The sequence below is a fragment of the Triticum aestivum genome, chromosome 3B (genome assembly GCF_018294505.1).
Source record: "Triticum aestivum cultivar Chinese Spring chromosome 3B, IWGSC CS RefSeq v2.1, whole genome shotgun sequence".
In the NCBI taxonomy this organism is placed as follows: Eukaryota; Viridiplantae; Streptophyta; class Magnoliopsida; order Poales; family Poaceae; genus Triticum; species Triticum aestivum.
The window spans coordinates 570,392,879-570,405,556 of NC_057801.1; the positions used below are offsets into that span (position 1 = coordinate 570,392,879).

General features: G+C 45.8%; 2 protein-coding genes across 2 annotated transcripts; one reads left to right on the top strand and one right to left on the bottom strand.

Moving 5' to 3' along the window:
* Positions 1–1,116: 1,116 nt before the first annotated feature.
* On the top strand, positions 1,117–2,646 carry LOC123065756 (uncharacterized). The gene is made up of 2 exons (XM_044488977.1): positions 1,117–1,518; positions 2,067–2,646. The coding sequence occupies exons 1-2, from the start codon at positions 1,482–1,484 to the stop codon at positions 2,441–2,443; spliced, it is 414 nt and encodes a 137-aa protein (XP_044344912.1). The 5' UTR covers positions 1,117–1,481; the 3' UTR covers positions 2,444–2,646.
* Positions 2,647–4,362: 1,716 nt separating this feature from the next.
* LOC123070972 (BTB/POZ and MATH domain-containing protein 2-like) lies at positions 4,363–5,713 on the bottom strand. The gene has a single exon (XM_044494411.1). It carries the CDS (start codon positions 5,550–5,552, stop codon positions 4,455–4,457), a length of 1,098 nt encoding a protein of 365 aa, XP_044350346.1. The 5' UTR covers positions 5,553–5,713; the 3' UTR covers positions 4,363–4,454.
* Positions 5,714–12,678: the final 6,965 nt, after the last annotated feature.

The window sequence follows — 12,678 nt, forward strand, 5'->3', positions numbered from 1 at the left end:
TTTGTATGATTAGTACTGCATCAATCATGCTGTCAAGCACACGCATCTGCACCGGTCCCTTTCGAGTCACCCGGCATGTCTGAATCCAGCAGCTTTCAGTCGGTACAGTTGATTAAAAAAAGCAACATGCACCGCCCACTGCGTATCCCTTATCCACAACAACACATCGCCATTCCCCATCACAGACACTCCGCCTCCATCTTCCTCCTCGTCCTACCTCACCCACCCAACGCTGCTCATCCTCCTCTTCTCCATCCATCTCACCACCCAAGCGTTGCTCACCTCTTCGTGCTGCCTCCCTGTCTCCTCCACCCGCACCTAGAGTGGAGCTCCTCTCTGCCACGAGCCACCCCAGCTGCCGCCGCCCCTCTCCTCCTCTCTCTCAGCTTTTTCCTTATCCTCTCGAGGGAAGGGAGTCGCCAAAGAACAACCCGCAGCAGTCCGGCTACCTTGGAGCTCGCCCCGCCGCCGGGCCGACCACCTCTTCGTCGGCCTCGTGCTCCTCCGCGTCGATCCGAACAACCAGGCAGCACCCCCGCTGCCTTGGAGCTCTAACCGCCTCCGGCTGGCCACCTCTCCGTCGGCCTCGTGCTCCTCCGCCTCGATCTGTCCGCCCCGTCGCCGGATCCACGCCGGAGCAGCCGGATCTGCCGCCCCGTGCATGTCCTGCCGCCGGGAGGAGGACGCTCGAGAGGAGCGCCCGTTCGTCCGGGACATGGGCCACGCAGCTTGCTCCACCCCTGCCGCAGGTCTTCAAACAACCTCGCTCTCTTTCTATCAACTCTCTCATCCTCCATGCTGTAGACAACTCAAATCCATGTCGGGCACTCCATTGCTTGGCGGCGGACAGGTCACAATCCGGCAGCGAGCTCGCGGAGGCATGGAGGTCCGACGGCCATGGCTTCCTGCGAAGGAGAGAGAGGGAGGTGACAGAAAGAACCGGAGTGAGGGGAGGGAACAAGAAGAGGAGGGCAAGGCGGCGCGTTGGTACGGCGGCGCTGCTCCGGTGGCCGGCCGGCGCGGGGCTTCTTTCAGCCGAAACAGTGCAAACATGTCCCAGAATTAGTACCACCTCGTGTGTATATATCTTAAATCACCTAAGCAAGACGAAAAAAACTAAAAATAATCTAAGCGGGACGAAACCAAACCAAGAATACCTATTCCCTTTAATAGTAGGTATAGATATAGATTTGCTCGCTACGACGCTAAACACGCTATAGCGTGCTATTTTGGCGTTTTAGCGAAAAAACGTTATACGTTTTAGCGTGGAATGGACCAAAACAGGGTCATCTAGGCTGTTGGACAGACAGCAGGCTCAACAGCCCATTGGGGAATCGGCCCAAAACTTTCTCTTGACCTAACCTAGCCATCGGGCATCAGACCACAACACCACGCACTGGCAATCCCCTCCCAAGTTTCACATCGATAGCTTGTAGCGGCGGCGGCTGCTGCGGTGACCCCAACTCGAAGCTGCCGCGTCCATGTCAGCCACACCGTCGGCGCCGGCGACTCAGCCAGGTGAGCTCTCTCTCTCTCTCTCTCTCTCTCTCTCTCTCTCTCTCTCTCTTCCGTAGAACCAACTCGCCGGGATGTGAGAAGAGCACCACCGTCCGCACACCCATTGCGCGCGCACGGGTGTCGCCGCCGCCGCCGCCGCGGCCTTGCGTGCACAGGGTCTCCTCGGGCGGCGGTAGGGCTAGAGTCCGCCGGCGTCGTGACGGGGCTGGATCTGGAGATGGGTTCTCTCGTTGTGGGACTAGGCCTCGGGTGTAGGCCGTTCTGCTAGGCGGCGGCCGATGTGTAGATGCCTAGATGGACAGATCTCTCTTCTCTGTAGTGTAGTCTGAATGTGTAGTTCTGTACTTCTGTAGTCATGTGCAGTTTTGTTCATGCTGATTTTAGTTACTACTCCTTGACTCACACTATACTACAGATGGGATTATGAACACTATACTGCAGTTTTGTTCTTGCTGTTAGTGTAGAAGAGTTTTGTACTTCATACTGTTTCTTACTGACTGAGTGCTGAATTACTTATGTTTCTTGTTGTGTTCATTGTCTGATTGTAGGCCTCGGCGTGTCAAGCACAGCATCAACAGCCCATGGACAAGCTGCCATTGCGAATGCGAAGTCAAAAGACCCAGGATGGAAATATTGCATTTGCCCGGATGAAAACAAGAAGAATTCACTTAGGTGCATCTATTGTAATAATCTGTACACCAATGGTATTACTCGGATCAAGTTCCACCTTGGAAACATTCCGAATTCCAATGTTCTACCTTGCACAAAAGTGCCTGCTGATGTAAGGGATGAAATTGTTGAGTATTTGACAAGGAAGGGTGAGAAAAACGCAATGAAGGTTACAGAGCAGAAGAGAAGGAGATGTGAAGTGGACTTGAGCCACTCAGAGGGGGAAGGTGCTAGTGACTCAGATGACTCATATTAGTGCCCTTGAAAAATATTTGCCTATGTTATGCTAGCAAACTTGATTTGTTCTCAACTTCATAGAAGTGTCCTGTTGTCCGTGTTGTAAATGTACGCAATCCTGGTGTTCGTGTTGCTTGATATGAATTGATGGCTGGTTTGTGCTGTACAGTGTATAACTTTCCTTGATGTAGAATATATTTCCTTGCTTCCTTACTGTGATAACATATTTGTTTCCTTGCAAACTTGCCATGTTGCTTACTTGGTTGCTGTTACCTATAGATTCACACAAAGAAACGCAACAGGCTGCTTCATAATAAAATGAGAGACCTTGTTTTTATCAAGTTCAACTCCAAACTCAAACAAAAGAGAAAGATGAAAAACAGGGACCCGATTGTGGACCACACATTTGTAGATGTTGTAGAAGATGAAGATAATGAGTGGATCACAGGTATTGTGCCTCATGAACCTGATGAAGTTGTAGAAGTTGCAGCATCAACATCACAAGGAGCAGTCGGTGCATCAAAAAGAAAGAGAGCGTCCCAATCTCGCCCTCGGAAGAAGAAAAAACTGCTCCCTGTTTTTCGTGAAGATGAGTTGGAGTCAGCTAGTTCTTCTTCTGAATCGGAAGATGATGCCATGCATTCACCATCTGGTTCATCAAATGAGAGTGATTCTGAATAATTTCCAAGTTGTCGCTGTATTGTAATGTTTACTTGTTGGCTTGTTGCCTTGTTGGCTAGTTCATCTTTAAACTGATATGTTGTACTATTGTCGTCCTATGGCAGTTGTTGTTGCCCTTCTAGTTTTTTGGACAAGTAATTTCGCATGTGTCGCTATGGACTGCTGTATTGTTATGTTCTCCATCTAGTTCATCATAAAACTACTATGTTGTATTGTTATTGTTGTTCATCTTAATTAGTTATGCATGTATGGCTCCTGAAAAAAATATTAGATGTTGAAATCCTTATTTTTTGGGATATATTTGGCTTTTTAAAAAAAAAACGCTATTTTGAATATAGCACGCTATAGCATGCTATAACTTGTATAGCATTTGGAGAAGGGCCACGCTATTTTAAATAGCACGCTATGTGTTGGACCTTGACTTGTTATTGAAGAAGATGCCAAACTGTGAACCGTACATATATATACGTGTGATGCATTGGAAGCTCGGAATTATTATAAAGCATAAATTGCGAAACCTTCAAAGTATGGAATTGATTATTGCTGAACCTGTCGAGTAAATAATGCAACGATTCCATTTCAACTCATGAACATTGGTTTGAAGAGAAACATCATAATGCACCAAATGGATTTTGAAGACCTAGGGCACTGTTTCCACTATACCTTTCAACATTGAACAACAAAATCAACGTAATCTGGGGCAAAATGATGAAACGAATGATACAACGGGAAAAAATGATTTAAACTCTACTAAAAGACCTATGCTTCTTTAAATACTCCCTCCATCCTAAATTACTTGTGTATCTAGACAAGTAATTTGGGACGGAGGTTGTACAATTGAAGTAGTATGTTACAAAAAAGGTGATGACAGGTACAGTGCATGTAGGCAATGCCTCTGTTGGGGCAATGATGAGAAATTCAAAGATGTTGGTATTGTTAGACACACACGAGGAACATGGTGTATTAATTAGCAGTTCCGCAATATAAAAATTCAGAACTGATCAGTTATTTTGCCAAATAACTAGTTATTTCTATTTCTAACGTTTCATCACATTTCACAGTAGATGTGGTCATGGTAGCTAGTTACTCACTACTTTGAGAAATGGAATGACCACATGAAGGGAAAATTCGAAAAACAGTAAATGTGTTGCTAGTCAACAGAGCAGAACAATGCAACTTATATAGCATAGGTTAATATACAGGGTGGCCCATTATATGACATCGAAGACATACACTTTGAGAAACTTACCCTTTTACAAAAGATCTCTGAGAACATAAGAAATAGGCAGACTAATCCCAGATTGCTACGGTCTCAACTGAACTAACTACACTCTCCTATGGTCAGCATACTAAATTCTGCGAGTCTTAGCTGCTTTCTCCAATATATCAGCAATGACAGAAGGACATGTCCTTTTCAGGGACTCATACCCTTTACTTGCCATCACACCAACCATTCTATTTGAAGAGTTGATAAATCCAATGCAGGCATCTTTGAGCTTGCTGCAATGATGCTGATCGGCTAAAGCTAAGGTGGTCGCAACAGTCCCGGTATGAAGAACCCCACAAAGTTTGATCTCGCACATGTACTTCATCCTTTCCATGGCGTACCTATCTGCGGCCATCAGCAAATGCCTGACCATTTCTTCATACTCATCATCATCTAGGTAATCCAATGGAGGCAACGAATCAGTGTAGATGAAGTGAAGCAGTCCTCTGAAAACAGCGGGCTGCATGTCTTCGACGGTTATGCTGCGGCTACTCTCGTCCCTCATCGGGCCGTAGAACTTTACCCTGAAGACCGGCGACCGCATTGCGAGGATGATCTTATGAGCTGGGAAAATCTCCTCCTTGACCTTGAAAGACACATCGGATCCCTCCGTAGCCTCCAGCAAGCTGCTAAGGTTATGAACCAATTCGGACGGCGGCGCCTGGGCCTCAAAGTTAATCTTGACATCAGTCTCTTGTGCGTCCTTCAACTCGATGATGGCAATATTGCACTCGAGGATAAGGGTGTCATCCAGAACGTACGGCCGCAGCTCCGTCCTCCTCATGAAATGGGTGTAGCCCGAGCAGCAGTTATAGTCATCAGCGGAGTTGAACACCAGCGGCTCGTACTGGCTGGGGACCGGCCACGTGAAAGGTGGCGGCGGCCAGGCCTGGTCGACCACCCTCACATGGTAGAGCGCCCTCGCCTCTGCGTCCGGGGTCTTGAGCTCGAGGAAGACTGAGACGTAGTCCTTGCTGTCCTCCCTGACGCCGTCGGGGTAGAAGTAGACGCACCAGTCATGGCCGCCGACGCGGAAGACGGTGGACTGGATGGACTTGCCGACGCCGAGGCCCCTGCACAGGCTGTAGCCGTCGATCTTGAACAGGTGCGTGCCCTCCGTGGTCTCCGGGGCGCAGGCCGAGGCCGACATCGTCCGTGGTGGGATCTGAGATGCGGACATTGTTGTACTGGCGCAGCGGGGAAGGAGAACGGGGACGAGGCGGTTCAGGAGGAGGGTAACGGCGGGCGGCGGTCCGGCGATTTGGGGGATGGGGAACGGCGGCGCGGCGAGGCGATTCGTGAGTTCTTTTCTTTTCTTTTGAGTTAAGGATTTGACGATTCGTGTGGGGCTTCAACGGAGTACTTGGGGGCCTCTTGTACGTACTTATTATTACGCGTGGCTGTTTCCGATTCGGACACAACTGTCCGCCTTTGTTCTACCTTCTCCTATTTTCAGATACCTGTCGGATTTAAACCCGGTCAGATTTGAACATCTAGCTGTTTTCAGTTTTACCGCTAAAAAAAAGTTGTTCTCAGTTTCATCTCCGTTCTGCAATTTACCGTGTTCATCTTTAAGGGCATTTCTAGCCAATCTCCAATAAATAGCGGAGTCTCCAAAAAAATCAACGGCGCACCACCTGCAACGGTGAGCCAACGAGCCGTTGGGCCGGCACCGAGCCCCGGCGACGGCTGGGCGTGTCTTTGCCGGCGAAACGCCGACGGGAGAGATCCAAACGGCTAGAGGTGGAATCAATACCTGCATGTGGCGTGGAGGCGTTGCCGGGGTTGTGCGGCCCGGTACCCGGCCAATCCATGGCAAGGCACAGTTGCCGGCGGCTGGATGCGCCAAATTCGGCGGCAGACGCGGAAGCCGCAGATATACCGGTTGTGCGCCGGCGACGGGGCGAGAGGGGCACAATTCCGGATGGTCAAGGACCACGGCGGAGCCTACGAAGTGTCCGCGGCTGAGGGTGGTGCCCGGCGAAGGGTGGGAGGGGCGGCGTCGGCGAAGATGCTGTGCGGGAATGGAGCGAAGGAGGCAATGGAGGAGAGCGGACTTTTACTCAGTCGCCGAGGGGTGGAGTAAATAGAAAGATGCAGGGCGCGGCTAAGGATAATTTATCCTCCACCGCCGCCGATTGTGTAAGAAATATACGCACACGGTCTAACCCCTATTCCTCGATCCTTTTCCGTGGTTCCGCTCACAATGATCCTTTGAGGCTAGGGGTTAGGGACCTTTATATAGTGCTATTCCAGTTAATTTCAAACTGTATAAACTGCAGATAAATGTCCAGATAAAATCTGTTTAAACGAAGACTCCAGGTTAACTTAACCAACCACGATCATTAGTAACCATCAAGGAGTTTCATCTGCAAACTGTCCCACAAGCACGTACGTGTGAGTCGCACGCTGAATTTGAATTACAATTCAAATTCACAGGCTTTACCAATTCATGGAGCCAAAACCACGAACAACCTGGCTTTCCATAATATGCTGTGCCCGGGCAAATATACATTTAGTACAATAAATATTCCAGCATTAATAAATACTGTTTCCAGCATATATGTACCGGCTTCCATGAACTATATTCCATTCATGTATTCCAAGCAATATTCAAGTCCATCGGTAAATTCCATATCAAGGTAAACATATTCCAGGAACTATGTAGTATATATGTAAAATGTTGCAAGCCACACATAAGTATTTCCTACATCTCCCACTTGGCTAAAACATTCTAATTCCAAAAACGAAGACCCATGTTGCAAACATGTTTACAAAATACTTCCTGACTAAGAGGTTTAGTCAGTGGATCAGCAACCATGTCCACACTAGGTAAATAATCTAAACGAACTGTCTTTAATCTATTAACGACGTCACGAATGTAGTGATATCTTCCCTCAATATGTTTGGTTTTGCTATGAAATTTGGGATCCTTTGAGACCTTGATTGCCGCCTGGTTATCACAGAAAATAGTAACAGGATATGAAGCGCTTTCCACCACCACGAGAGACGCAAGAAACCCCTTTAACCATACACCTTCTTTCACAGCTTCCGACGCTGCAATATATTCAGCCTCCATAGATGAAAGTGCTACAGAATCTTGCTTCTTGCTACTCCAAGAAATAGCTCCTCCTGCTAGTGTAAACAGATAACCAGAAGTTGATTTCCGGTCATCAAGATCCCCTTGCCAATCAGCATCAGTAAACCCCTGCAGCTGAAGATTGTGTCCATTAAAACACAGAAAATAGTCCATAGTTCCTTTGACATAACGCAAAGTGTTCCTAATCTGTTTCCAGTGCTCAGGTCTAGGGTTCACTTGATATCTACTCAACAAACCCACGGCATGGCAAATATCAGGTCTTGTAAATAGCATAGCATACATTAAAGAACCCAATGCAGATGAATAAGGAATATTGCTCATTTGTTTCCTTTCCTCAGGAGTTTTAGCACACATTTCCTCACTAAGTTTAGTTCCCCTAAGAATAGGTACTTTAACAGGCTTGCAATTTTCCATAGAGAATCTCTGAAGTACATTATTGAGATATGCCTTTTGAGACAAACCCAACATTCTCTTCCTTCTATCTCTACGTATTTCCACTCCCAGAACATAGGAAGCTTCCCCCATATCCTTCATGTCAAATTTAGAGGACAACCAGGTTTTAACTTCCATCAGTGTAGATTTATCATTTGAAGCAATGAGAATATCATCAACATAAAGAGATAACAATACAAATTTATTTCCCATAATCTTAAAATAGATACAATGGTCGCCTTCCGTCATTGAAAAACCATATGACGTGATTGCATTATCGAAAAGAATATACCACTGGCGTGAGGCTTGTTTAAGACCATATATGGACTTGTTTAATTTACAGACCTTCCCTTCATTCCCCCTTTCCACAAAACCTTCAGGTTGGTTCATGTATATTTCTTCTTCCAACATTCCATTTAAGAATGCTGTTTTAACATCCATTTGATGCAATTCCAGATCATAATAAGCGGTTAATGCACTAATGATCCGTATAGAGGTAAATTTAGCAACGGGAGAAAAGGTTTCTACAAAATCAACTCCTTCCATTTGTGTAAATCCTTTAGCAACGAGCCTTGCTTTATATTTATCCACTTGACCAGTCGCATTCAGTTTCCTTTTAAAAATCCATTTAGAACCAATAGACTTTCGATTGTTTGGTAATTCAACTAATTCCCAAACATTATTTTTCCTCATAGAGTTTAATTCTTCCTGCATGGCTTCCATCCAAAGATTTGATTCAGGACTTGCCAATGCAGCTTTGAATGATTTTGGTTCTTCCTCTAAGTTCTGAATTTTAGAGTGCACTTCCCCCAGAAAAACAAAATACTCATCTAAATATGCAGGTGGTTGTGTAATCCTCCCACTTCTCCTAGGCATGCTATTCGAAATAGAGTTAGTAGACTGACTAGCATCATTATTTTCCTGAACTAGAGGTTCAGTTTCAGGTAAAGAGATATCTTCAGGTTCTACTAATAATTCCACCCTAGCTCGTTTAGCACGGCGAGGTGTATCCTGATCAAGAAAAACTGCATCTCCACTTTCAATCAATTTCTTTCTTTGAGGATCCCAAAAACGGTAACCATTAGAACCTGATGCATAACCAATAAAAATTCCTGGGGTACTTTTAGATTGTAGTTTGGTGCGCAACTGGCTAGGTATCCTTATTTGAGCATTACACCCCCAAACCGCCAAATGGCGAAGTGAGGGCTTCCTTCCCTTCCAAAGCTCATAGGGTGTTACCGTTACAGCTTTAGAAGGTGAGTGATTCAATAAATATACAGCAGTGTGAAGTGCCTCTCCCCAAAAAGACAATGGCAAGTCAGAATAAGCCATCATAGACCTAACCATATCCATTAAAGTCCTATTCCTTCTTTCCGCCACTCCATTCTGTTGTGGAGTATATGGCAAGGTATAGTGATGAATAATGCCATGTTCTTTGCAGAAATCATCTAGTATTCCTGACGTGTATTCACCACCACGGTCAGTTCTAAGTATTTTAATTTTCTTGTTTAGCTGATTTTCCACTTCCGCTTTGAACACTTTAAAAGCATCAAACCCTTCCGATTTGTGTTTAAGCAAATACACATAACCGTATCTTGAATAGTCATCTATGAAAGTGATAAAGTAGATTTTCTGCCCTCCCAAAGTGGGTGTGGAAAATTCCCCACAAATGTCAGAGTGAACGATGGCAAGCTGTTCTGTTGATCTACTTACTTTGGGAAAAGGCGACCTAGTCATTTTACCCATAATACATGCTTCACAAATACCATAATCCTCCCACTTAAAGTTCAAAATTCCAGAACTAATAAGTCTCTTAATCCTGTTCTTGGATATATGTCCAAGTCGCAGATGCCACAAGTAAGATTCAGAACAATTATTGTGTCCATTTATATTCCTCACAACGGAGTTATCTTCGCCTACTAAGCAATTATTTTCCATGATGTCATTTAGAAAATAGAGACCATCATGTCTATCGCCTGAATGTACTAATCTTCCATTTAAGATAATCTTCACCTTCCCGTCGGCAAAGACAATTTTATATCCAATTGACTCTAGCTTGGACACTGAAACAAGATTCCTTCTCATATTGGGTGAATAAAGTGCATTTTCCAACACTAAGTTTCCTCCATCAGGGAGTTTAAGCACATAGTTTCCAATTCCTAGTATGTCTGCTTTAGCTTGAGTTCCTAAATAGACATGTCTTGTTCCTTTTGGAATTGTCTTGAGTGTGGCAAAGGAGCTAAATTCTCTAGCTATGTGTGAAGTTGCACCAGAATCTACTACCCAACTATTCTGAAAAGTAGTAGTAAATAAGGATTCAGTGCAAACATAAACATCGGTAATACCTTCAGGGGATTGATTCCCCTTGCGGCTGTCATCCTTGTGAAAATTATTCCTTTCGCTATTCGGCTTCCTCTTCTTGGTGCATTCTGACCTGAAGTGGCCTGTATTACCACAATTATGGCACTTGTAGTTCCTCTTGTCAATCTTGTGAAAAGAGTTGTTGTTGCTTTGCCCCCTGTCCCTCCTGTCATCTCTGTAGTTTCTTTGATCCCTATCACGTTTGTAATTGATCTTGTCCCTTAGGTCTGGTCCTCCTTTCTTATTCCAGTTCCTCCGATTCCCACTATTCTTGTACTCACCAAGGTGAAGTTCCGGCTGATAAAAAGCTTTATCTTTTCCTGAGTTGAGCCTGCGGTCCTCCTCCATCAGCAAGTGTTGCCTCAGGTTCCTCATATTGAGTGTGCGCTCTGAATGACAAAAAGAAATCTTGAATTGTTCCCATGATGGTGGTAAAGAGTTCAGGACAACCATGACTTGGACTTCCTCCTGGAACGGATAGCCAGCAGTTTTTAACTCTTCCGCCAAGACACAGAGCTTGTTGAAGTGTTCATTGACTGTTTTATCACCCATCTTTGATGTCAGAAATTTATTCACAAGGCTAAGCACCTTCACAAGGGAAACTTCTCCAAAATCTTGTTCCAGCCTGAGCATTATTCCGCAGGCCGTTTTATCCGACTCATATTCCGCAGCCAACGAATCAGTCATCGAGCCAAGAATATAAACTCTGGCAGTCTTGTTGTCCTTGGTCCATTGCTTCAGTTCATCATTGTATTCCTGTTTGTCTTCATCTGTAGCATCCTCTGCTGGATCATTAGGCGCCCCGGTCTCAGAAACATAATCTATATTCTCAGCCGTAAGCAAGAACATAATCTTCCTTTTCCAAACCGTGTAGTTTGTTCCATCAAGTTTGTAGGCACGGAGTAATTCAGCGAAGACACCATTGGAAGCCATTGAAATTCAATATCCAACGATTAGTTGCTTCCTCTGTTACCTTCAAGTTCCTGTCGTCGAGGCCGACAGTTGTCGATGTAGGTCCTTGCCGCTGTACGCGAAGCAAGCCGGCGAGAGTTGGTCGGGGCGATGATTGATGTATCCACTTCCTTCGAAGGAGCGCTATGGAGGCGCAGGGAACGAAGTCGACGGACGCGGCGGGAGCGGGGCGAAAATTGATGAGGGGCGGCGCGAACGTCGGGGAGGAGCCGCTCATGGGCGGTGGCAGGCTCGGCCCGAAGTGGATGGGGAGGTGGAGGCGGAGGCGCAGCTGGGGCTTGGCCTGGAGGAGACGGCGTGGATTTGGTGGAGGTCGGGCGAAGCGGCGGCGCTGGGCGAGCGGAATCGAGCAAAGCGGCGGCGCTGGACCAGAGGAATCGAGCGATCTAATCTAGGTTGACTTGTACGTACGGGCCTCCCTCTTTCCCTTTTCTTTTTGTAAAGGATAAGCAGAGTACGCAGCGGAGTCCAGATCGTAATTGATCCGACGATTAAACAAATCGTCAAACCCTTAATCGGCTCTGGTGCCAATGTAAGAAATATACGCACACGGTCTAACCCCTATTCCTCGATCCTTTTCCGTGGTTCCGCTCACAATGATCCTTTGAGGCTAGGGGTTAGGGACCTTTATATAGTGCTATTCCAGTTAATTTCAAACTGTATAAACTGCAGATAAATGTCCAGATAAAATCTGTTTAAACGAAGACTCCAGGTTAACTTAACCAACCACGATCATTAGTATCCATCAAGGAGTTTCATCTGCAAACTGTCCCACAAGCACGTACGTGTGAGTCGCACGCTGAATTTGAATTACAATTCAAATTCACAGGCTTTACCAATTCATGGAGCCAAAACCACGAACAACCTGGCTTTCCATAATATGCTGTGCCCGGGCAAATATACATTTAGTACAATAAATATTCCAGCATTAATAAATACTGTTTCCAGCATATATGTACCGGCTTCCATGAACTATATTCCATTCATGTATTCCAAGCAATATTCAAGTCCATCGGTAAATTCCATATCAAGGTAAACATATTCCAGGAACTATGTAGTATATATGTAAAATGTTGCAAGCCACACATAAGTATTTCCTACAGATTGGGGATCTACTAGGTGCCGGTTAGAGGAGTAAAAACGAATTTGTACTCCTCTAAACGGCTATAGGGGATATGTTAGAAATGCCTGAACTGGGATACATCGGCGAGTATACTGAGTGGCATCATAAGAAGAAAAAAAAACAGCATATCTAAAAGAAAAGAGCAATACTGAGCATCGGTCGATCGATGGGGTGCGCCATGTGACCGTCTGATTTGTCGATTCCATCGCCCCTTCCCCACATGAACGGAAGTTGCGCCCAGCTCATAGGACCATCGGTGCCCCCTCCTCTCCTAGACCATCGGTGCGCCGCACTCCGCCTTGTCGTGGCAAATTTTCG